Genomic DNA, 25140 nt, shown 5'->3' with positions numbered 1-25140 from the left:
TCGACTGTCGATGTCATGACGAGAAATCACAGAGAGGAGCAGATGGAATCAGCCTTATATTACAATTCGTCCCTCTTTGCTCCGAAGCTAATACAGAAAACCAAACCTGCCGACTAATTTCGTGAAAGGGGACTCAGAAAGGTTTACCATCTCAAAGCACCAAGTCCGGCAAGATTTTGTCCTTCCTGGCCTGTCAGTCAAAATGAAACTCACAATCCTTGCTGTCATCCTTCCTCTTCTGGCCGCAGCAGCGCCAGGTCTCGAAGCCCGACAATCAGAGCCGCCATATCTACCAAAGATCAAAGTGATGGCCTCCCGCTCCGGCTCTCCGATCCACTCTCTACCAATGAATGCTGCAGGCCGTGCGTTCTGGCTAGGAGGCACTACCCAAAGCTACTGTCCGATACAGGTCGGTGACAACTGCCCTCCCGGTAACGAGACCGTGATCGCGGGCTTGAGCTCCATGGTATGAACCCCCAGAGCCAATTGCAGAAAGAGACGAAAGCATATACGCATGATAAGGGCTTCCTACTGACCGCACACGTGCTCTTCTTGGGAGGTAGTATGTGCTTGTCCCAGGCGGCCAGCAGATGTATGTTGAGCCAAGTGGTGCCGTTGGTTTCACGCAAGCACATTCGACATATATCCCGCCTGGCTCCTATATCGGCGGGTTCACGTACGAACCCAGAGGAGAGCACGGTATATATTCTTTCACCGGGTGGGGTGCCGATGGTTTCATGGGGTGTCCGGACCCGGAGGTAGGCTTTCATCAAGTCTACGCGAATATTCAAAATGCATCTGTCCCAACAGGGGATATTAAAGACTGCCTGCCGTTTGTCGCGCTGGCCATCACATATCCCGGCAATAACCCGGCTGCTTGGCAATATGTTTAGACGATTAAGGTCGAGGTAAAAAAGCCAGCTGTTTCGAAGAAAGCGCTCCGGGGTTCGATCATATGCTGCCATTTCAATTACACCGGGACGGCAGTTCAACACAGGCTATATGGAGCCATGCGCAAGTGGGGTGAAGCGGTATTTCGTTGAGTAGGCTCATGCTGCCTTTTATTGCATTTCATGAGCATCGGTTATAAATTCATTCCTTGATGGAGACAGTCCTTGGGTGTATACATATATTTGGCCAGGATATATGAAAATGGAATCGAAGCTGAAATCAAAACTTAGAAAAAGAACCAATCTAGCAATTATCATGCATTTGACTTGGATTGGTTTGTGAACTGACGTCACGATACACATGTTGTAAACGGATAGCCTGTACTCCGTACGGAGTACGGAGTACTTCGTAGGGCATACCTGTGGTTTCCACCCAAATCTTGCAACCCTTTTTAAGGTTTCGGGCCATAAGGGGGCCCTTCAATATCCCTTTCGTGAATCCCGTCAAGCTCCATGATCAAGCGTAACTGTTTAGGAAGCAGGTTCTGGGCGAAACGTGTATAAGACCTGTGGCCCCCTTTCTATTCTTCCAGTTCTTTTTTGTCTCAGGGTTTGGCTTTCTCAAAACCCTCTCACCCATTTTCAGAAACACGCACTTCGAAGCGACGACTAAGAAAATTCCTGAAATAGACAATACAAACCCTCCAGCTGGAGCTTTGGCGGAATCATAAGTTATATAAGTAGACGACATCCCTGCTCTCTTCCCCTGGTAGCTCCTGGATCTAGAGCCCAGAGCTCACGATGCTAGATGCAAGGGGAATGAAGTGCATCGCTTCCTGCGCCCGGAAAACGTCCGTAGCACTAGATCATGTGACATAATACTCACACGTGACATTCCCGTCGGGAAAGCTGCGAGTCGGGCGATCTCGGAGAGCCGCCGCCAGCTGCGTTGAGCCTCGGCACTCGGCGGCCGAAACAGCCAGCGCAAAATCTCTCGCCAGCCGCCAGTCGCAAGTCTCGCCGGTGTCTGTGTTGCTCTGCTCTGGTCTGTCCTCTGGTCCGTTCTGGCCGGCCGGCGGGGCGGGTGGCTGACGGTGTTAATATACACAGGGCTCATTTGTCTCTGCCATTAGCATCTTGGAAGGGTGTCACGGGGGAAAAGATTCCTCCATCGAGACATGAGACGCATTTGGTCAGGAAATGCGGGGTGGGCGTGATCGAAGAACCACCTCCAATGGTGGTTCTTTGGGTGACTCAGAACTTTCCCCCATCGGCGGGTGTGCGAGCCTGGAGTCCAGCCGATGTTCATGCTGGAGCAGCTCCGGCGAGGTCCTCCCCAGCACAATTGAGGAAAACACGGAGAATAAGCGCGTCTGCTCGAACATATATGGTTGTCCTCCGAACATCGGGTATAGTCGGCCGAGAGGAAGCTCGAGCAGTGCTGCTTGCTGATAGGGTGAGGAGTATGTCATCATCGTCATCACAAGCTCAAAGAAACTTCCGCTCGCCCATACAATTACAGAAGCTCTCCCTTGTTCGGCCACCGTCAGTTTTGATATCTATCGCTTTCTCGACCGAGTTGCACCGACTCATTGAATGTACAGACTGGAGTAGAATCAATGTCCTCTCGTTTCTGCGTATTCTTGTGTAGTAGAACATTTTCGCCTCCGTTCCTTGGCTGGACCAGTCATGGTTTTGTTGTGCATCGAGGGGACTCGGGAGACTTCCGTGGGCTGGATGACTGTAAAACTTGAAACTCAAGCCAGCTTGGAGTGAATGAATAAATTATTGACATGTGCCGCGGTTACAAGTGTCTGACGTTATTCCGTAGGATTTTATAAATTCTCCATAAAGGAATCAATTGATCCCTTGGCTTCCTCTTTATCATTTTTTTTGAAGGGCTTACATTGTTGATATATACGTCTGTGTTAAGGGAGAATTATACAACTGCTTCTAGGAGAAAAAAAAAAAAAAGATATCTATAATTTCATCGAAGGGTTAAAACAAAAGAGAACGAGAAAGGATTGCGAGTTACAACGCCAACCATGACTTCCGTTGACGCTCAGCTCAAGGATGTCGCCATCCTCGGCCAGATCAGCGAACCCGCACGTAAGATCCTCACCAGAGACGCATGCGCCTTCCTGGCCTTGCTTCACCGCACATTCAATGGAACGAGAAAAGCACTTCTTCAGCGACGCATTGCCCGCCAGGCTGAACTCGACAGAGGCCAGCTTCTAGACTTCCTCCCTGAGACCAAGCACATCCGTGAAAACGATGCGTGGAAAGGTGCTCCTCCTGCACCGGGATTGGTCGATCGCCGCGTTGAGATTACGGGTCCGACGGACCGGAAGATGGTGGTTAATGCGCTGAATTCGGATGTATGGACGTATATGGCTGATTTTGAAGGTTGGTGACGATTCCACCTTTTTCCACGCCGTTATCCCCGGGAACTGGGATAAAAGGGGGACAGTTGGATAGTGGGTGTGTTCCGTTGAACTGTTCTGATAGATTCTCCACAGATTCGAGCGCTCCAACATGGGAAAACATGGTCAATGGCCAGGTTAACCTTTATGATGCTATCCGTCGTCAGATCGACTTCACCCAGGGAGGAAAGGAATATAAACTCCGCACCGACAGAAAATTGCCCACACTTATCGCCCGTGCTAGAGGTTGGCATTTGGATGAGAAGCATTTCACCGTCGATGGCGAGCCTATCTCCGGTGGTTTGTTCGATTTCGGTCTTTACTTCTTCCACAATGCCCACGAGTTGGTGAAGAGAGGCGCTGGCCCATACTTCTATCTTCCAAAGATGGAATCCCACTTGGAAGCCCGCCTATGGAATGATGTTTTCAACTTGGCACAGGACTATATTGGCATGCCCAGAGGCACCATCCGTGGAACTGTCCTTATTGAGACGATCTCTGCTGCCTTCGAGATGGACGAGGTGAGTACATGTCTCGACGACTTGTGAAGTGGTGCGATGTAGCTGACCCCTGGTGCAAAAGATCATCTATGAACTCCGAGAGCACAGTTCAGGTCTGAACTGCGGCAGATGGGACTACATCTTCTCGTTCATCAAGAAATTCCGCCAGAATCCCAACTTTGTCCTCCCCGACCGTTCTGCTGTTACCATGACTGTGCCGTTCATGGATGCCTATGTCAGGCTTTTGATCAAGACCTGCCACAGACGAGGTGTCCACGCGATGGTAAGCCTCTAAATAACATCTCCATTGGCTCGATGGCCTCAAGCTGACAAAACATATAGGGTGGTATGGCTGCTCAAATCCCCATCAAGAATGATCCCAAGGCCAACGACGCTGCCATGGAGAGCGTTCGCGCCGACAAGCTCCGTGAGGTGCGCGCTGGTCATGACGGCACATGGGTTGCTCACCCAGCCCTTGCATCTATTGCTTCCGACATCTTCAACAAGTACATGCCAACTCCTAACCAACTCTTCGTCCGAAGGGAGGATGTACATGTTACTGCCAATGATCTCCTAAATACCAACGTCCCCGGTAGCATCACTGAGGAAGGAATCAGAAAGAACATCAACATTGGCCTTTCATACATGGAGGGATGGCTCCGTGGTGTTGGATGTATCCCAATCAACAGCCTGATGGTATGTCAATTGCCACTTGGTTTGGGCAAGCCTCGATAAGATGCTAACATATTGTGTAGGAGGATGCCGCCACCGCTGAAGTCAGCCGAAGCCAGCTCTGGCAGTGGGCCCGCCACAACGTTGTTACTGCTGAGGGCAAGAGGGTCGACAAGGCTTACAACTTGAAGCTCCTGAAGGAGCAAGCCGACGAGCTCGCCTCCAAGGGTCCCAAGGGCAACAAATACCAGCTTGCCGCTCGCTACTTCGCCAGCCAGGTTACTGGAGAAGATTATGCAGATTTCTTGACCTCGTAAGTGCCTCCATACGACTGTATTTCTGTTCACCACCAGGGACTGACGATCTTTTCTCCCACAGGTTGTTGTACAATGAGATCTCTGCTCCTGGAAGTGCAGCCAAGCTGTAAATAAACCCATGTAAAAAGCCATATAAACAGTACGGCTGCTGAGCAATGAGATTTCATCCAGGGCATGAAGTTCTCGTCCTTGCCCTCGCTGTCGAAGGAGGAGCAGAGATACCATGCTCACCTACCCTGAGAAGTGATGAACTGTAAAGACGCCCGTGAGGAAATGGGAAAGTTTCATTTAGCATGTTTTACCTTTGGGCGTGATTGTATATTGTTATGAGGTAGTTGCTAAGTTCTTTTTGCCTCTTGCAGAGTTTTATTTGCTGTGTCTAAACAGCTGCTATGTTAGTAAAACTGAAGCCCGCCTCAATAATAGCTATGATAACATGTGCAAATCATTCACCTTTTATTGTCCAAGCCAAACAGCATAGTAAGCCCCATACTCCTAAGTCAAGCTGGGCCTGTGACCTTATGCCAGGTGTTAATATAAATTATAGCTTTTCTGAAGATTTCAAAGTCAAATGGAGGAGACTTTACTCCATACTAAAGTAAACCTTGTAATCTAAACAAGCACATACGACCATAGGAAGTGGAAAACAGGGCTTCCCGTCCGCTCAGCCGTACTTAAGCCACTTGCCGGCCGGCTAGTAGTTGGGTGGGTGACCACCAGCGAATCCCGGCTGTTGTATGTTTTTTTGAGCTCTTTGTCAGTTTCTTTTTGGATCAGTAGACCATAATGGACTTAGATGGACAGTTGGAGCCCTATATGCCAGGCACATACGACCATAGGAAGCAGAGAACAGGGCTTCCCGTCCGCTCAGCCGTACTTAATCTACTTGCCGGCTGGCTAGTAGTTGGGTGGGTGACCACCAGCGAATCCCAGCTGTTGTATGTATTTTTTTTTTTTTTTTGTTTTAGTCTTTTTCTACCTTCTACTTTTTGTTCCATTGATCCTTTTACGTTGTTGTCTCTTTTGTGAATTCCTTATTGTTGGGGGAAATAGTCCATGTTATGTAGATCATGATTCCTACAGGGAATCTCCACAGAAGTTCATAAAGTGCGAAAGTCTGCTGAGGTAAAGTAAATAAGACAAAATGGGAAAGCCAGTGATTTACAGAGTACTGTACGGAGTACGGAGTGCACCAATAAAAAACATCTCGTTCCTCGTTTTAAGTGAATTGACTCGAACAGAGAATTATGAACCCTGGCAATTGCAATAGACGAGATACCTCCTGATAATCGGGTATAAGGCAGTTGGCTAACTCCTCAAAACACAGGTATTCACTACCCGTTTAGACCTCATTGATCTAACAATACCACTGGCAGACCTTAATTTGGGCCTAGTGCCTTGCTTTCGGTTTCACTACGGAGTAGCTTTTCCATCGAAGCCACCTAGAGATAAGTTTCTATTGAGCCAAACAATATCAAGTACAAACTCAGCTTGACCACCCTTGACACATTCGGACGGCCTTCTCCCATCTTAAAAAACGTTCCTCAGCCTCTTCTTTTTGAATGCTTGGTCCAAATACGGTTTGCCCATCCGTGTTTACATTCTGCAGTTCCTCGATGCCTTCCCAGAGTCCCACCGCTAAACCTGCGGCAATGGCAGCTCCAAAAGCAGTGGTTTCACGCATTGCCGGCCGAATAACTGGGATAGAGATGAGATCTGCTTGTGTCTAGACCGGTGTCACCGGTTCAGTATCTCAACTTTTTGCAAAAGAGCTGGTTTACTTACCTGCATCGTCAAGTCGCTATTGCACATCCCACCATCCACAGCCAACTCTGTTAGGGCGTGGCCACTGTCCTTGGACATGGCATCGAGAATGGCCTTTGTTTGGAAACATGTCGCCTCCAGGGTTGCACGGGCGATATGTCCACGCTTTGTATATGTGGTGATGCCGAAGATCGTTCCCCTGGCGTCATCCATCCAATACGGGGCGAAAAGACCGCTGAACGCGGTAACAAAGACGCATCCACCGTTGTCTTCTACCGTCTCTGCCAGCTTGTTGACCTCGTCAGATGAACTGATGAATTCGAAATTGTCTTTGAGGAATTTAACGCTCGAGCCAGCCACGGCAATACTGCCTTCCAGTGCATACATCGCTTGACCACCAAAGTCGAATGCGACTGTGGTGAGAAGACCGTGACGAGATATCACCGGCTTCTCACCCACATTATAGAGTAAAAAACAGCCCGTGCCGTACGTGTTTTTGGCTTTTCCGGGAGTAAAGCCTTTCTGGCCTACAAGGGCTGCAGATTGATCCCCAAGGCAGCCCGTAATAGGAACACCTTTTAAAACAGTTGATGCCAGCGACCCATATCCCGTTGGATCAGACGAGGATATTATTTTTGGGAGATGTAATTTGCCTTCGTCTAACCGGAAAAAATCGATCAGAGTTTCGTCGTACTGGCGAGTTCTGATGTTCATGAACATCGTTCTCGACGCATTTGACGGATCGGTCACGAATACATTCTTTTTTGGTCCGCCATTGAGCATATATACCAACCAGGTATCAATTGTTCCAAAGGCAAGAACGCCTTTTTCATAAGCATCTTTAACTTTGGGCACATTTTCCAGAAGCCAAAGTAGCTTTCCTACCGAAGGATAGGTCGAGAGAGGCAGCCCACAGCGCTCGTGGACCTCCCCATGGCCTAACCGTCGCTTTAACCTGCGAATTAACGACTGCGTACGTGTGTCCGTCCAAACAATTGCATTGTAAAGCGGCTCCCCTGTCTCTTTGTCCCACACGACTGTGGTTTCTCTCTGGTTTGTAATCCCGACAGCTTTAATAGATTCAACATTGTATCCTTGGTGTTCAAAGCTGGATACAGCACCGTCTATACACCTCTCTACAGATGTCACTATCTCCTTCGGATCATGCTCGTGCCATCTAGATAAGGCACGGTGTTAGCTTTCGATCGCGGCCGATGTGAAATAACTTGGGAGTTACCCACTTACCCCGGCTGTGGATATATCTGGGTAAACTCCAACTGATGGGATGCAGCCACCTCTCCGTTCTTGTTGAATATCAAAAACCTGGAGCTTGTTGTGCCTTGGTCGATCGACCCAATGAATGATTCAATATCTTTCCCCATTTCGGTTTTAATGGTAAATGGGGATAGAATCGGTTCGGAGGCAAGACGACGTCTCCCCGTCAGAAGGATCAGTGAACCGACTACCTGCCTGCAGGTCGCTGGCGCCATCTGCCCATATTTAATCACAGTAATGTCCCGGTGCCGGCTCTAAAAACGCTCGGCGGCTAGGTTACCTCGTCGCGAGGCGAATGGGAAGACAGGACGGGGATCGGCCCCAAGGGTACGCGAGAAGCCAGAATCCAAAGCATGCAGTCGACAACGGTTGGTTCACCAACCCCTGGCCGGCTGTAAATCCAATGTCTTCACATGCGTTTTCCTTCGCGATTTTCGGATCTCGAGCTGGTGGTATTTGCAGCATTTTTTTTTTGTTTCCCCGCTATGATCAGCAGCATGCATACCCCTGCAAACGCTCGAACCCCCAACTCCCTGAGCTTCCTTCAGAATACGCACGGCCCTGTTTGTTTTTCCGGAGCAAGTCACCACAACGAAACTTCGCACATCATTTTGATGACAAGAGATGGGTACAGAAAAGTAACTAGTTAATTGGGCATCAAACCTATCTAGGTAATTCGATAAATATACGGAGTATTCCATAATTGCACACTGAATTATCTGACCAGCTACGGATTATTTTCAACTAATTGATCAACAATCTCCATTCTGCTAATCTAACTAATTAACTAAACCTTTGATCGCATTTGTTTTCCATATACTCCGTACTCCGTAGTTATATTGACTTCCACTGACAGACAGCTTAGCACCTTACAGAGTAACTAATTGACAGGTCAATTATAGTGATGACCCCTCAATGCCTAAATCTAGGTTTTCGAACCCTAGATCTTCATCGCCTTTTTCTACTTTTATTGTTTTAGCTTTCAACTTCCTGCTCCGTAAGCATTATTGTGTCTTCTATAGATCTTAGTTCAAATAGGTACTGCTCGAAAGGTTTGGAAACGTGGTAGAAACAGCGGATGAAACGCAATGCCACAGTTCAAAGTTACCAGTGCCGCAAGTCAAGACTGTTTTAAAAGTTTTCAAATAGCAAGAGATCCATTTCTAAGCAGCCTGTCTGTGATACCTGTCTCATTGGCAGACCCATGAAGCCACCCTGAAATTGGTTCGCCGGTTGTTTGGTAAGGTATGTGGCAATGTTGTATGGACATTTGGATACTGGGGCACTCGATTTACAATTTTTAGTTCATGATACAACAACAACCCCGGAACTTTGGAGAACATTACACCTTGTTTTTTCACCTTATTTCAACCTTTATTTATATCTTTCTGTGTAAGATGCAGTAGTAGACACACACTGTTATACTGATCCAGCAATCCAAACAAATTATAATCTTCAAAGTATTTTCTCGCACCCTATTGAGTAATTTGAGCCACATAAGTTGCAAAGAAAGAAAAAAAAAAAAAAAAAAAAAAAAAAGAGGGACTAATATTCAGGATCATATACAGTGTAGAAGTAGTAAAAGCATGCTGGACGTCGAACAAGAAGTACATTCCTAGCGCAGCACATTAACATCTATCCCTGGTCATATTTTGTAAGGTTGTTGAATTCTGCACAAAATGGTCCGGCTCCCATTAGTTTCAGGCGAACGTCTACAGAGTACGGAGTATGGGGATATTGAACCTTGGAAAGGGGAAAAAGAAAAGAGACTTTACTCTTTGCTTAGAATTTCAATTTGTAAACAATGTATATTTCTAGACGCACCCTTTTTAATATCCAGTATACCCAAGGATGTTTGACATTTGTTAAAAATGAAACCGTAGTTATACTATTATCCTTAAAATTGCAGAGAGATTTCAAATACTAATGTGATGATTGATGTAGCATTTGTGATTCACAGCATGATTCTTAAAAATAGCAGCGAAAGTTCCGGAGAGCACCCGAGCGCTTAGTAGATCACTAACTACGGAGTAGCTCGTTCATAACTAACTCTTTGGCTGCAGGTTCCAAGCGCAGCGCAAACATAAAACTTCAGCTTGGAAAAGGAGACCGCAACTTGTCCGGTCCTTGGTCAGGTACGGACTGCAGAATATAGAAGAATTCGCATAGCATAGTCTATACAACACCACGCTCGGGTTTAAGTAGCCGCTGATCTAAATACCCTCATCCATTCCATAGCCAGATGGAAAGAAGAAGTACGCCAACAACAACGGGGGAGACATGTTCTTCAAATTCAATTCATCAGAAAATCCAAGCTACGCATAGCTGCCATCGGACACATGACAAAGAGCCGAGCCCGCACTGAGCACATATTTCACTTCGTAATGCGCATTAGAAAAAGCGTGTGTAACAATAATTAGCTCAATGGAAACAGCCGTACGGCGGCGGGGTTTAGGTGGCCGCGAAACAGGTGTGTGATCTTCACATACCCTGACCTTTCGGAGTTGCACAGGCTCTTGGCTTGTCGCTCTCCGGGCACATTCCCATGGAAGAGATATCGAGTCACGTCCCTTTGGTGATACTCAAGGGTCCCCTCCCATCCGCCCTACAAACCAGTTCCTGCAATTGCCCAATGGCGACGGGAGGATTCAGCCTTCTGTGACACCGCGATGGGGTGATCCGAGGCAATATCAGGGCCCGGATTCCGTGCTCGCCATTTCCAGCTTATTAAAATAGAACAGCGTGATGCATGCGTGTTGCTGCGACTGCTGCGACCCGCGACGACCTCCTCTTTCTCCTTAATCCATGGTCCTTTCCCTCTGGTGCCAGTGTGTCGTTGCTACCGTTTGCCCCCTCCCCGCCGTCCGGATGAATAGGAATGCTGGGGTTACCAAGTTCCACTGCTGCGGCCAGGATTCATCCCATACAAATCCTCGCTGCATGCCCTAGTCTTACACATGATGGTGAAAGTCGGGAGGGGCAAATGCGACTACCGTGTCAGTGATCAGTCCTGGGTTCATGGGTGACTTGCATGGCACCACTGAGTTTAGTTTGTTTTTGTGCCACTACGGCGGCGTTCAATTACCTCAATATGCGTTTGGAGAGACAGATAAATATCTGCTTCACGGCGCTTAGGGATCGTATTCTCGGACATCAGCTTTGATATCGCCCCTCAGTTAGTTCTTTAAAGGAGCAAGCAAGCAATGACTATGGACGAAACACCACTCACAATGGCTCCAACTGTGGAGGAAATTGCAGCAAAAACATCAGCAGACACTGGTATGTCTAGTGCCTTTCCTTCTCTTACACTGTCTTGGCAACTGATCCTTTCCGCGGATTTTAGGCCCCGAGATGAGGGATGAACTGGTATGGAGCAAAATCAGGCGCACTCTCCGAGAGCCATTCGGCGAGTTCTGCGGCGTCTTTCTCCTAGTCCTGTTTGGCAATGGATCTGTTGCCCAGGTTGTCCTTAGTAAAGGCGAAAAGGGAGCTTTCCAGTCCATTAACTGGGGATGGGGGTAAGCCCAAAGTCCTATCGCAAGATTTGTTCGTTCTTTCGAGTACATACGTTCTCACATGAGGCGTTCCCTATCGTAGTATTGGTGCCATGCTCGGTGTGTACGCTGCAGGAAGGTCTGGTGGCCACATCAACCCCGCCGTTACTCTCGCCATGTGTGTATACCGCAAATTCCCCTGGAGGAAGTTCCCCGTCTACGTTCTCGCCCAATGCCTAGGCGGGTTCATCGCTTCTGCCATCGTGTATGCCAACTACATCACAGCAATTGACTTCTTCGAAGGGGGTCCCGGGATCAGGACGGTGGGGCTCGCCACGTCCTCCGCCGGTATCTTCGCCACATATCCCGCTCCCTTCGTAACTCGCACAAGTCAATTCTTCTCCGAGTTCATCGCCAGTACAATCCTGGTATTCTGTCTCTATGCTCTCCTTGACAACAAGAATCTCGGAGCTGGAAACCTAACTCCACTCGGCGTTTTCTTCATCATCTTCGGCATTGGAGCGTGCTTCGGATGGGAAACTGGGTATGCCATCAACATGGCTCGAGACTTCGCTCCACGACTGTTGTCGTATATCCTAGGATACGGACCTGGCGTCTGGTCTGCTGGAGGCTACTACTTCTGGGTGAGTAACTGGGCGCCGCTTTATTTTCTGTTCTTTCCATTTTTTCCCTTTTCTTTTCCTTTTTTTTTTTTTTTTTTTTTTTCTTTCCCGGCCCTGTGAGCTGTTCATTATGTTGGGATTTGGAGGCTAACGTCATTGCCTTTGTGTGTAGATACCCATCGTTGCGCCTTTCCTAGGTAGCGTATTTGGCGGCTTTTTGTACGATGTCTTCCTGTATGAGGGTGACAGCCCCGTCAATACTCCGTTGTTGGGGCTGAAGCGCCTTTTCCACCCTACGCCGGAGGTGTGGTCGAACACAAAATCGGAGATGTACGTGTAATGAGCCAGCAGCCTTTTTTTTGTGGGAGGAACATGTATAGTAAGTCAATGTACGGAGTAATGTTGCAAGGGTTGAGAGAAACAATTACAAAAGAAAGGAAAGAATGATGTATATAGTTAATGCAAGCTGATTGCTTAATTTTTTTCTTTCTTTTCTTTTTTTTTTTTTTTTTTCCTTTTTTTTTTAAATAAACTACTAACTACGGAGTACTCCGTACAGGCTGGAGTAACAGTTGGAGAGCACGCAGCAGTTTTTCAAATAAGCTTTGACCCAGTCTTCGTATATCCGAATTCCCACTAGTTAGTGAACGACAATTGCAAAGCAATTCTTTCCATTTACCAATGCATATAAGCAAGAGTAACTTGGGATGCTAACTAATATGCACACAGTAACTACTAACTAGCGGATAGGCCCTAGTTATATAATAATTGAGGAGCTCAGTTATAACTTAATTGCTAACTTTGCAATATCTAGGTGTATGCACATCGAGTATCCTGTAGATATGTACACACATATTTCATTCACAGTGTTGATTTTGCTATTGGATAAGAACCTGGACTCGCAAGTTACAGTTCTGCTCGAAATTGGCTTCCATCATAAACCTCCAAACAACTGTTGATTCAGATAAATGTATATTCCAACATAAATGTATTGGGACTAGTGGATCTACAGTTTACAAATCCTCCTTATTTCTGCTATAATCAAGTGTCAGTGTCATGAGAACATCTGATCTGTCAATGATAAGATGTGACTAGAGAGGTCTCTCTCTTCTCTTCTTCTTCTCTTCCGTTTCTCCCCGGTTGCATTGCATTACTAAATTGAAGAGTCCACAGGATTTTGCTGCCTTCTCACTGTTCACTCTCAACAACTGCTTTAGTCTGAATAGGCTTATTTTTGGATAAGACTCTATCTGTTGGAATCAGATATCAAGAAAAGAGCTCCAGACTGTGCCATTTGCTGATCTATGGGAATCTTATTGATAGTCAAACTGATCATGGCAAGAGATGCAGGGATTACCCCTGACTAAAACATGCCTGTGCAGTCCCATGATATTGCTAGACACTTAGTTGTGTGGGTAATTATTCAGAGAAGTTGTTCAGTGTATTGATATGTTGAATGGCATTCATACAGTATGAATAGTGATGCTGGCAAAAAAAAGTATATAAAACTCTCTTCTAATTGTATCTTCTCAGGACTTTATTTTCATTCCCTTCTGATGAACAGTTCCAAATATCTTTCCTCACTCTTTAATACCACCCACTGCCTTCCCTAAATCAGTCCTTGCTTCTATTTTTGAGCCAGCTCTGACTCTGCAACCAACACCACCATGCCGTTCAACCAGATCATCAAAAGGAAGACTGTCGGCAAGTTCACGAAAAATGGGGTAGAAGTCGTGCTCTTGGTAGCTACCCAGACAAGCCACTGGACACGCCCAGAATCTATCGTCGATGCGGTTGGGCAGAGAGCCACACCGATTATCCAGAATTCGAAAACGGTGTTGCCCGCCGGTACCGTCGAAGTGTGTGATCGACCAAATTGCTGATCTGCTCATATTCCATTGAACCACTCGTCTTCGAGAAGTTCCTTTGCAGTCGGCCTGTCCCTTGGGTCAAGTTTCATTATCTTCAAGACAAACTCCTTGTCGTCTTCCGAAATCTCTCGCTGGCTAGCCAGTGAGAAAGGTCTCAACTTCTCGGGCGGCACATCGTTCATGATAAGTGACAGTACTCCCAAGGTCTCCTGATCAGCGAGATCGACATATGATGGTGGATATGGTCCAAAATAGATGTGGTATTTGGCGAGGATCTCCAGTTCATATTCGTCGTGGCCACGGGGGAATTTGGGCTTGAAGATAAAGAAGTTGTCACCCCAGATCATGGATATCACCTTTGTTGTCAACATTAGGATTTGTTAGGAGAAATGAGCCGGGGTATGCAATAACTACCATTGTCCCAAATGACCAGATGTCAGTTGGTGGACCCCATTGCAGTCCCAACTGCGCCTCTGGGCTCCGCCAGATGGGCGTACCAATTTCATCGCGGTCCTTGCAAAAGCGGGAGGTTATGTGGACTGTGCTCTCGAGGTCTGCGAGTTGGACATCGGTAAAGCGCTGTCCACTTTCATTCTGGGAAGATGGCGCGTAGTTCACCAGGACATTGTCCATTTTGATATCTGCAGGCATCTTTTCCATCAGAAACTAGTACCATTCAAAGGCTTATCCAGATCTTAATCCCAACCTGTGTGCACATAACCATCTTCATGCAGTACTTTCAATGCCTCAAGAACCCTCTTTGATGCATATTTGATCTCCCTTCTGCTAAGCTTCTTAGCGTTTGAAGCGGTGAGTAGATCATCCTCGAGATGTTTCAACACGATGGCAGGCAGGTCTGCTGGTTCGACTATCTCATCTATCAAGGGGCGCAGATGCGGAGTTCTGGACTGGAATTTCCTCAGGACATCCCTCTCGTTGGCGATTCGGAAATGGCGCGCGGATTTGATCACGACAGTCTGCCCAACTTTGTTACTGTTAACAAAACAAGTATGTAAGTACGAAAATTGCGATTATTCGGTATCCATGCGACATGGAACGGAATGGAGATGGCATGTGATTGATGGGTACCTTCCCAACCAAATGAATTCGCCGAGTTGCTTGGTGACAGTATACGTACTGACTGCGCCAGTGAGACACTGGCCCAGTTTCAGGACAGGAGAAGACGAACTTGCTGAGCCAGCGATGGACTGGCCCAGCCTCACGAGAGAAGAACTTGAAGCCATTGAGAAGATATGAAGAGGTTTGGGTGAGGCAAACAACAGAACAGCAGTCTATGTAGGACGTATCTTTGACAAGCCCTCCTGAATCAGAAAGAGGCGCGCTTCAGCTCTGCGCTGGCGCATTTCGCAAACTTATTGAAGATTTCCTGGAGGGAAATAAGAGCTAGACAAACGAGGAACGCAAGAAGCAGGCTTTCAGTTTTTTATCCCTTGCAGCCTGAATTGTTGTTTTGATCTCTGCTCCAAGCGCCGTGTCAATGCGTTGGATTTGATTTTGATTTGATTAAGTACGTCTACACCGACCCAGCCGTGTAAGTATGGTCGGATTAGTTAGCCCAGGCATGCGACCGACAAGTAGCTCTGGCGACCCAGTGGCCTTGGGCGCTGTGCCCAAGGGAGGCTCCAGAATCATTGAAGCTTCTTCATTCTGTTGCTGGCCTTGATGCCTGTCCCTTTCAAGAATGTCTAAAATACAGTCTCAATTAGAAATGCAGGACGCCCAAAGTGCCTGATCCAATAGAAGAGGAGGCAGGGTATAACAAAGGAGCCCGCGTAAGGTAGTTCACCACTAAACGAGCCAAATTTTCCACCACCAAATTCCTCCAACATTCAACATTCAATATGCGACAACATGGTCAACAACGCCTCAATTAGGCTTGCAATTGAAGATCTTGAATCACAAGAGACCCCAAATTACACTGCAACCATGAGAAAGTACTCAGTCAACTGAGAGACCCTGCACTGACAGCATAAAGGCTTGCAACTTGCTCAGGATGAAGTGGCCTCCTGATATAAGAAAAAGCTCTCTGATATACAGGAGGCAGAGCTTCTGAATTATATAAACAAGCTCTCTAGCTGTGGCCTTGCCATTACACCTCAGATCCTATGAAATATTGTACAAGAGATGACAGGAGAGGATGTTGGAATTAACTGGGTTAATTAATTTTGCAAGCAGTATAATGACAAGATCAAATGCATTTATCTCAAAGCAATTGATCAAAACAGGCAGGTAGCAGATAACTATCAGTACTTTAAGCACTTCTATATGCTTGTAATTTGATGATTTATTTGATTAATTGTGATTGTGGTTGTTGATGCTGGCTAACTATTTGATACTTATGGAGTAGTTGGAGCAGAAAATCAATTAATATAATCTTGAGCCCTCAAACATCTACAACTTTGATAAAAAAGAATTCCTTCTAGGCTCCTGCCATGCCTCAAAGTAATTAGTCTCTATTGAAGCCCTATGAGCTGGAAAGAATGCTGCCACCCAGGATAGTAATTGGAAATTCCTCTTATTGCTCTGCTCAGTCTCTGCTGAAGGAATTGCACTATCTCCAGCTCTTATTTACCAGAGTGAATTGTGAGATCTCCAGGATACATGGCTAGATGATTATAATAGAAGTGAATGGGCCTACTTTGCAGCTTCAACAAATGGTTGGAGCAATGATGAATATGAACTGAAGTGGTTGAAATGAATTTTCAATAAGCATACTAAGGAACAAGCTGGTTGAGAAAGATGTCTGCTTCTACTAGATGGGCATTTCTCCCATATAAATATGAAATTTATTGAATATGCTGACTGTAAAAAGATTCTTCTTATAATTCTTCTGCTGCATTCAACTCACTGTTTGCAATCTCTTGATGTTGGAATCTTTGGGCTGCTGGGCAAGGCATATTTGAATGAGCTGGAAGCACTACTATATTACAGAATGAGCTATATTTGAATGACAAAAAGAGATTTCTGGAGACTATTCAATATGGCTTGAAAGAAGGCTTTGACAGTTGAAAATATACTTGCTGGCTTTGTAAAGACTGGAATTAATTCTCTGGATTCTCAATGTCAACTATACTGATTTGAAACTACTCAAGCCCCTATACTGTCAGTTAAATCTTCTATTTCTAGCAATATGCACCAGCTCTGACAAGAAATCAAGAGTATATGTCTCTGGCACAGCCTAAATTTGCAGAGCATTGGACAGGTTATTCAAGCTAGTGAGCAGTTTGCTCTTTGTAATAAACTACTGGAACATGAGAATCAGTATCTAAGATTAACTCTAGTGATGGAGAAGCAATGCTGCAAGTAAGGCAAGCCTCTAGACCTACTCAATAGAGATAATTCTAGTCAAGCACAGTTCTGGTCTCCAACAAAAGTTCTTAAGACACACAAGTATCTGGATGAAATAAAGACTGAAAAAGCTAATAAAATTGCTCAAATACAACAGACAAAGCTTCAATAAAAGCTTCAAAAGAAGCAGGCTGCTAGAGATACTGAAGAAAGATGGATTGAATGGAAGAATGCCTGTAAAAAGATCTATAAGCAATAAGAGGCTGAAAAAATCAAATGTGCTAGAGAAAGAGAGACACAACATGTTGCTTGTGAGAAGAAGAAGGCTTTACAACTAGCAGAGAAGAAAAAATAGGCAGTTGAATGTGCTACTAAATGCTGGCAGTCAGGGCTTTAAGTGCCAGCTTCAAAGCACTGTCAGAAGGACTCCCCTACTAAAGATTCTTATCATAAAGAGTCTATACAACCTTCTAAAAGAAGAAGTAAGAGCTCTACAAGTCTCTCTAGCAAGATATTAGACTCTCTAGCCAAGAAATCTACTGTTGACATTTCTTTGAATTCTTTCCTATCTACCCCCCAGATCTCTTGCTCTGGCCACAATATTAGGCCATCCACCTGTTTATTTTCCTAACTACACTAATTTCTATACTTCAAAGAACACATTCATTTAATATTTAATAGCTATTTAATAATAAAGATCTGGTTGTTGAGATATTTAATAAATTCATTGTGTGAAGCATTTGGTGAAATTTGGCTTGTTTAGTGGTGTGGCTTGTTTAGTGGTGAACTACCTTACCTGGTTGATCATGTGACCCATCATGGCATCCATAGCAGAAATGGGGAGGATTTGTAAACTGTAGATCCACTAGTCCCAATACATTTATGTCAGAATATACATTTATCCAAATTCACAGTTGTTTGGAAGTTTAAAAATATATACATTCTGAATTCAGAAACATAGCTTCTGATTCTCAATATAGAAATCAGGAAATGTTCAAACCCCTGATCAACAAATATATCTAGGAACATTTAGAATACCTTTTCAGATTTATAAATATTTATAGTATAGAAACCATTATAGTATAGAAACTATTATAGTATAGAAACAATTATAGTGTAGAAACCATTATAGTATAGAAATTATTATAGTATAGTTACTTCAGCAAACACTGAAGAGATTTTAACTAATGCACAATACTACATACATCAAACCACTCAATCCATCTATAAAAAGAAAACACTTCAAGTACAGTTGAGAAAGATAGTCAGCAGAGCAGAATCCAGTTCAAGTCTTTCAGAATCTTTACTGACAGATATTGTGTAAAGACTTGATTTGCAGATTGCAGATAAACTAATTATATAAATCTCATTCTAATTCACCTGCAAAATCAGCAAATCCAGTACTCTCTTACATCAAATTTCATAAGCAGAGAACATGGCAAAAAAAACCCTCCAGCAGCTGCTCTGATTATAGATAAATATGCATCTTATTTACTTAATCTTGATGCTCAATACACAAGTATACTCAATCAGATTATCAAGTTTCAATGTAGTGCAATGCACATCTTTATTAAATGTAAAGATCAGCTTTTAAAGCAATCAGACTGAGATCAAATCTTCATCAAGTATATGTTGATATGCTTAATTACTGCTGTATAAAAGTCAGAGCTTTTGCAAAAAGAAATGCATAATTAATAGTTCAGAAAGCTATACACTTTGTAAATTAAGTAATTTCATGACTTTACAGCTAGCTGATAGTTGACAGTAAGCATTGATTAAATTATGAAAGAGAGTGATAGTATATAAATTATCAGCTTCATCAGCATTCTCATTATCATCTTATTGCTTATTATGTTCCAATCATATAAGATCTTGCATGAGAATCAGACATTCATAATGAAGTTGCTTTATCTGGCTGCTGATATAGAGTTTCAATTCCATAAGAGCCTTATCAAGAATCAAGAATATAGTGTATTTAAAGCTCTTATGAATCAGTAAAATCTTTTCAATATTATACTTGTTGGTTTACTGCACAAATACTTTGTATTTATAGTATTTATTCTTCTTAATCAGTATATTACAGTTATTTGGTACAGCATACTTCTTTATCTGGTCAGTATAGTACACTCTAATATGCATGTTTGATCAGTATTTTAAAGCATATAATATCTTATCTGCTTTTAGAGTAATACTGACAGTATTAATTACAATGTTCTCTATCAGAAGTATTATAATCTGATTGAACACTGGCAAATTCTGTTATAATCTCAGCATTTATACTGTTCAGCTAGCTAATCATAATACCTCAGCAGTTATAACAGTAGTATCTATCACTTTCTGAAGTATAGTTCAGATATTAGTAACTACACTTTTAAGTTCATTATATCTAACAGATGTCTGAGAAGTCAATAGTAAATTACTTCTTGCAATAGCACTAAAGATTTTAGCAAGTAACAAATACAGAATGTCAGAATTAATTAACTGTTCACTAAAGAAGTTATAGAGAGTCTGCTGAATAACAGTCTGAATTTAATCAAACTTTAGAGTAAAGCAGAGTATAATTAGAATTATAATTAAAGCTCAGATATATTTCTAGATTTGATAGAACTTCAGATAAATAATTAGAGACTGCAGTCAGACTCAGCATTTTTAAAATAGAAATCTCTGTAGAGTTTGGCAGTATTTCTTCTACTTCTCAGATGTCAATATATGTAATATTAATAATGTATGTGCAACTTTGGACAGGCTCAAAAATTTACTATAACAGAGATCAGAGAGAAAAAATGTTATCAGATTCAGTATTAGACAGATCTTCAAAACTGAAGAACTTTTCTTAATTAATTCATGAGTCTTTTACAGTACTTCTTGCTTGTGAACAGTTCACTTCATCTTAATTTCAGTCTATAAATTAAGTAGCTGGTAATGGTATCAGTTATGTTTTATCAAGTCAAAATTCATATTAAATCTCTTCATATCAGAGACAGTACAGCTCTAACAGAAGACTGTTACAGTAGAATATTTGATTCCAGTATTATCATTTTGCTACAGCATGTTATTAAGATAAGCAATACAAAAAGCAATAATTCTGACAGTTTCTTTACTAGTTACTATAATATTAAATTCTCTTTCAACTGCTTGTAAACCAGAAGCTAACATCTTTATAATATTATGAAAATTTGTAGCATAAGGCTCAAGAGTAATTATATATATATTATTTTATTATCTTCTTTCAGAATTATTAAGTTCTGCAGAGATTATATAAAAGTCAGTTATATTTCAGTACATGTTTTAATATAAATTAAATCCATCAATAAACAGCAGGAAGAGAATGAATATAGTTCTCTTGATAATATTATCTGAACAGAGTATCTTGATCAGTATATCTCTTTTATATGCTACAATTTCTAGTTCATTTCAGAGCAGAGTACTAAGTCAGAGCTCTTGTACAGATAATATGTAGCAAATTGTATTCATCACTCACCATATAAAGAACCCATTTGTTTTTGAGAGTTTGTAGCTACCCAATTCATTAAAGATGTAGTCAAGATAAACATTCAGTTAAGCTAGAATGTTATCTTTATGTATGATGTGAGTTTTCTGATCTTTCAGTAAGAGCAGCTTGTTCAGGCAAAGTGAAGGTCTCAGTAAATGAAATCTTTTATTAAAGCTGTTGACAGTAATAGTGTACTGAATAATAAGAATAATTTCATCAGATTTTATGCAGGCCAGTCTTCAGTTCCAACCCACAAATTAAATTCTTCTGATATGGATTTCTTGTTCATTTCAAGTACACTTACATGCAGTATTATTGCATCTGAAACAAACAAAATCAGAAGAAAAGACTGGTATTCTATCAGAATATCATGTAAAGTCACCCAACAAACATCTAATAGAGCTTCTCCAGCTTCATGATTGCCACAATTCAGTCAGATTGTTAACTAGATCAGTCATACCAATATGTATCTTTTTGCAAAATACAAGAGATCTTGCTAGTAATGACAAAAGAGTCACAGAATTCTGAAAGAATAAATTAGATATAAGAGATATCTGTATTAGTCACTTCTCAGCAGATGAAAGAGTTGACATTTTCAATAAAACAGCCAGTATGAATGTCTATTAGATAGAAAGTATAGAGAATTGAGCTCTGTATTTCTTCTTTAACATGCTCAGCCCCAATAGTAGAGATCTCAGTATACTAATGTCTTCAGAAATCTGTAAGACTTTCTATAGTATCTTATAGTGTCAGCAAGATATTCTCAATTTTTCACATCATAATTCTAAAGCAAGTATGAAGTAGTCTAGCATTTCATCAGGCTCCACACACACATGGACTAGGACCTCCAACAGATTATTTATTGTAGTCAGAATATAGATTTCAGCTGACTGGTTGCTTAATAAATTTTCTAGTTATGAATGAAAATCAGAATCTCTATTGCTAACCAGATGCACTGGATATAATATAGTCTGTAACCAGAATTCAGATTCAGGCTCTTCATACTGTTGTAATTCATTATTATCAACTAATTTCATGAATAGAGCTGCCACTGCTTCTTGTATAATCTTCTGCACTCTGATATCTTCTGGTTCAGAATAAGTATCAGATAGAGTATCAGACAGAGTATCAGAGATATCTGAAAGACTTACTGCATTCTGTATACAGTAATTAAAATGATGCAGACTGACAGAGAATTCAAGATCTTACACTTAACTCTGACTTCTTAGTTTGATTGTTCAGCTAAATATCAGATTTTACTGAAGATAAAACATAATTGCAATCTTACAATTTCTGCAACAAATAGATAGACTGTCTGTATCTTTAAAACTGCAAGACTAGAAATAGCAAATGAAGTCATCTTCTCCAAAACATATAGTTTTTTATGTATCTCAAGTATCTCAGATCTCATATGTTTACTCAAGATTTATACATCAGTTTTTACAGTAGTTAAGTTTCAAGTTGCAGAAACAGTAAGAGTTGCTGCAGAATTTCTTTAAGATAAAGTATATAGAAATTAGAAAGAAAATTACTATTCAATTGGAGAATCAGATGTATTATAGTAAAGTTAAATATTAGAGCAGCTGTAAAATATGCCAACTGTACTACAGATCAACTGTAATATTCTAATTATCTAAATCTGTAATTAGCTCTAAGAGATGCAAGATCAGCAATAATCTGCATTCTTCTAGATAATCAGCCTATTTTAAAGAAATCAATCACTTAGCAGCATTGAATTTTAGAATGTAGAGAAATATAAATACAGATCTGAATAGTAACTTGAGCAGTCAAATGTACTTCAAGTCAATTATATAGTAGGTAGCAAATCTCTTTAAAATTCAAGTATTCACTCTCATTCATTCTCAACAGCAATTCAATAGCCAAAATGTCAGAGATACAGAGTATACCAGCACTAAAAAAAACAGCTTGCATCTTTTTATAAACTCAATCATATAACATGTTAAAGACTCAAAAGATATTATTTAGTTCAAATACAAGTATCTGAACTGAAGCATTCTCTGATTATACAGAGATTAAAAAGCAGGTTCAAGTAGTGAAGTACAAGATACAAAATCAGGTACAATAAATCTATATATTAATATTAAATACTGACCCAATTCCTGATATTATTCAGAAGATGCTGAGTCTTGAGAACTAGAAAGTCAGAAACAACTCATATTTTTGTAAACTTTCTAGATGCATGTCAGATCTCTGTAAAGATTGGAAATGTAAGATCTTAAATAGCTTGAAGATCAGAATAACATCTCTAAACTTCTAGTTATAATATAAACTGACTTTATTTGCAGAATCATATCAGAGAATATATTAAACTCAGCTTGACTGAGAATTCTGATTTCAGACTTTATGAAATAACTAATTAATAAAAGCTGATCAGCTATTTTATCTGATTGTTTAAGTAGAATCAATTCTGTAAAATCTTTTACTGAATCAAGCCATGTGTTAATTTTAAGAAGTCAGCTTCACAAGAGAAATGATATTTTGAACATAAGTTAATAGTAAATCTTAATTATCATAATTTCTGCTCTGACAGTTATGGCAATAGAGATATATGCAAATTTAGTAGTATATATAAAGCTGTATCTTGATGACAACAGTTCAAAACAGAACACATTCACTCTATTAATTTACATCTGAAATTCTGTACTCAAGCTCTGGAACTGCTTGATATAAAAACCAGAACTAAAAGATATTAATTCAGATGACTTTACTTAATAGAAGATCTGATCAAGAAAGCTAAAGACTATCCATATTAAGACTTTACCAGAAATTCTGGATGCAGTCCAGTTGATATCTAGTATACTATTCAGGAAATCTGATTTATATCTGACTCAGGCAGTGCAAGCTCTACAGAAGTCAGAGAATAATAATTCAGATAAGAAGAATCAGAATTCTTTACAGAATATTACAGAAAATTATTTTAAGACTGTAATAAATTAGTTTATCTGTTTAAAGAGATTTATATCAGCTGCAACTGATTACATGCTCCAAAAGAGATGCAGATTCTAGTTAAATACATAAAAAGATATCTTCTTAAATTAAAATTAGCTGTTAGTTTGTACTTTAAAATAGATTTTGAGATTTAATATCTAGATTTTAATGCAATACTCTGTTATATCAATGCTTGCAAGAGCTGAATTTCATTATATTTAATATATATCTCTTTATCATTCACTATAATCAGCTGTAGAAGCTCTAAGCAAAATAAGTTAGTACTTAGTAATATATAAATAGACACATTCTGATTAGAAAATTCAAAATAATTAAGCAGATACACTAGATATAATAATCTCTTCTTATATAAAATCTTTCTCTTCTTCTCTTCTTTTCTTTCTTTTCTTCTCTTAAGCTTATTATATTTCTTATTATTTCTCTTCTTCTATTCTAATATTAAGATAAGTAGTAGATTTCAGAATGAAATAAGAAACTGCAGTAAATTAAAGAATAATATATGTAGAAATAGCAAAAAATAGCTCTGCAAACACATAAATTAGCAGCAGCTCAGAACAAGCACTCTCTAATATTTATAAAGAAGAAGCCAGAGCAAAAGCTCTTAGCTGTTAAAGAAGAGTCTGCTATAATAAGTAATACACTCTGTAACTACTGTTTGATATTTATATATATAATATATATTAAAAAGTCTTGTTTCTGCAAGCAAGAAACTATAAAGACCTGCACTAATTATACAAAAGATAAAAAAGTCTATACTTCTGTTTCTTCAGAGCTGCAGAAGAAAGTGACAGTATTATTATTTAATTATAATAATTTTCTCAGACTTAAGAATATAATGCTTCAAGAGAAATTAAAAGCCAGTATAACAGAACAGATTACTGATCTTAGTAAATTACTTGTTAAAATAATACTTTTATTAGTTTAAACTGACAAATCTCTCTCTTCTTCTCTCTTCAATACTGAAGTTGGTGCTGCTACTTTAGTAGCATTAAAAAAGCTTATATCCATTCAAGTTAAATAAAAAGAGCTTGTGAAGCATACATTTCACTCTATCAAGATAGATTAAACTGATTAGAGATCATATATTTAACTCATGCTAATATAGTTATATATATAGAATATTGAAAGAATCTTGACCAATATTTATCAGAACTTAAACTTTAATTGTTTATCTTCTGTAGTTAGTATACTTGATGTAATGTCAGAATGAATTAAACTAACTTTGATATTTAATAATAGAAAAAGCAAAAAACAGAAGAAATCATCTGTAAATTAGTAATCAAGATAGATTAATTTACTGCTGCTCTGCTCTCTGCTATATTTACTTCTCTCTCTCTCTTCTTTACTTCAATCATGCCTTCTCTCTTTATTCAGTTGCAGCCAAATATATCTGTATCAGGCCTGTCTTCAACTGGAGGCAGTGGAGCCAATTTGCTTGAAAGTATAATCAGATGGCCTGAATGGGCTTGCCCTGACAATTCTTCTGCACTGGTCTTACATCCTGTCCCCAAACCAGAGACTCCAACCAGTGAGGAGGCT

At 41.2% G+C, this 25140-nt stretch overlaps 7 protein-coding genes and 2 non-coding genes across 9 annotated transcripts; 5 read left to right on the top strand and 4 right to left on the bottom strand.

Moving 5' to 3' along the window:
- The first annotated feature begins 16 nt into the window (after window positions 1-16).
- CIMG_10108 (IgE-binding protein) lies at window positions 17-1072 on the top strand. Its single transcript, XM_001239085.2, has 2 exons — window positions 17-466; window positions 564-1072. Exons 1-2 carry the CDS (start codon window positions 203-205, stop codon window positions 891-893), a joined length of 594 nt encoding a protein of 197 aa, XP_001239086.1. The 5' UTR covers window positions 17-202; the 3' UTR covers window positions 894-1072.
- A 216-nt stretch (window positions 1073-1288) lies between these two features.
- CIMG_10107 (uncharacterized protein) lies at window positions 1289-2225 on the bottom strand. The gene has a single exon (XM_001239084.2). It carries the CDS (start codon window positions 2005-2007, stop codon window positions 1687-1689), a length of 321 nt encoding a protein of 106 aa, XP_001239085.2. The 5' UTR covers window positions 2008-2225; the 3' UTR covers window positions 1289-1686.
- Window positions 2226-2792: 567 nt separating this feature from the next.
- CIMG_10106 (malate synthase, glyoxysomal) lies at window positions 2793-5261 on the top strand. The gene is made up of 6 exons (XM_001239083.2): window positions 2793-3296; window positions 3410-3834; window positions 3896-4096; window positions 4156-4509; window positions 4569-4798; window positions 4864-5261. Exons 1-6 carry the CDS (start codon window positions 2936-2938, stop codon window positions 4910-4912), a joined length of 1620 nt encoding a protein of 539 aa, XP_001239084.1. The 5' UTR covers window positions 2793-2935; the 3' UTR covers window positions 4913-5261.
- Window positions 5262-5428: 167 nt separating this feature from the next.
- On the top strand, window positions 5429-5544 carry CIMG_15519. The gene has a single exon (XR_001099884.1). It is a non-coding gene; the product is annotated as a 5S ribosomal RNA (ribosomal RNA).
- Window positions 5545-5631: 87 nt separating this feature from the next.
- Window positions 5632-5747, top strand: CIMG_15518. The gene has a single exon (XR_001099883.1). It is a non-coding gene; the product is annotated as a 5S ribosomal RNA (ribosomal RNA).
- A 541-nt stretch (window positions 5748-6288) lies between these two features.
- CIMG_10105 (glycerol kinase) lies at window positions 6289-8056 on the bottom strand (the record flags this gene model as incomplete). Its single annotated transcript, XM_001239082.2, has 3 exons — window positions 6289-6528; window positions 6588-7743; window positions 7812-8056. The coding sequence occupies 3 exons, from the start codon at window positions 8054-8056 to the stop codon at window positions 6289-6291; spliced, it is 1641 nt and encodes a 546-aa protein (XP_001239083.2).
- Window positions 8057-11071: 3015 nt separating this feature from the next.
- On the top strand, window positions 11072-12298 carry CIMG_10104 (MIP family channel protein; the record flags this gene model as incomplete). The annotated part of the gene is made up of 4 exons (XM_001239081.2): window positions 11072-11120; window positions 11185-11359; window positions 11439-11979; window positions 12131-12298. The coding sequence occupies 4 exons, from the start codon at window positions 11072-11074 to the stop codon at window positions 12296-12298; spliced, it is 933 nt and encodes a 310-aa protein (XP_001239082.2).
- A 1548-nt stretch (window positions 12299-13846) lies between these two features.
- CIMG_10103 (STE/STE20 protein kinase) lies at window positions 13847-15073 on the bottom strand (the record flags this gene model as incomplete). Its single annotated transcript, XM_001239080.2, has 4 exons — window positions 13847-14185; window positions 14244-14470; window positions 14536-14822; window positions 14919-15073. The coding sequence occupies 4 exons, from the start codon at window positions 15071-15073 to the stop codon at window positions 13847-13849; spliced, it is 1008 nt and encodes a 335-aa protein (XP_001239081.2).
- A 6181-nt stretch (window positions 15074-21254) lies between these two features.
- Window positions 21255-21991, bottom strand: CIMG_13542 (uncharacterized protein; the record flags this gene model as incomplete). Its single annotated transcript, XM_004444606.1, has 4 exons — window positions 21255-21362; window positions 21579-21788; window positions 21841-21873; window positions 21920-21991. 4 exons carry the CDS (start codon window positions 21989-21991, stop codon window positions 21255-21257), a joined length of 423 nt encoding a protein of 140 aa, XP_004444663.1.
- Between the last annotated feature and the right edge of the window lie 3149 nt (window positions 21992-25140).

The sequence above is a fragment of the Coccidioides immitis genome, assembly GCF_000149335.2.
Source record: "Coccidioides immitis RS genomic scaffold supercont3.5, whole genome shotgun sequence".
NCBI lineage: Eukaryota > Fungi > Ascomycota > Eurotiomycetes > Onygenales > Onygenaceae > Coccidioides > Coccidioides immitis.
The sequence above is the reverse complement of the archived record's forward strand: the minus strand, read 5'-3'. Positions and strand labels throughout refer to the sequence as shown.

Excerpts from the sequence above, each read along its gene's own strand:
- CIMG_10108 (XM_001239085.2), top strand. The coding sequence starts at position 203 with ATGAAACTCACAATCCTTGCTGTCATCCTTCCTCTTCTGGCCGCAGCA. Across the intron at positions 467-563 it reads TCGCGGGCTTGAGCTCCATG|TATGTGCTTGTCCCAGGCGG; the intron begins GTATGAACCCCC and ends CTTGGGAGGTAG.
- CIMG_10107 (XM_001239084.2), bottom strand. The coding sequence starts at position 2,007 with ATGAGCCCTGTGTATATTAACACCGTCAGCCACCCGCCCCGCCGGCCG.
- CIMG_10106 (XM_001239083.2), top strand. The coding sequence starts at position 2,936 with ATGACTTCCGTTGACGCTCAGCTCAAGGATGTCGCCATCCTCGGCCAG. Across the intron at positions 3,835-3,895 it reads CTGCCTTCGAGATGGACGAG|ATCATCTATGAACTCCGAGA; the intron begins GTGAGTACATGT and ends CTGGTGCAAAAG. Across the intron at positions 4,510-4,568 it reads TCCCAATCAACAGCCTGATG|GAGGATGCCGCCACCGCTGA; the intron begins GTATGTCAATTG and ends CATATTGTGTAG.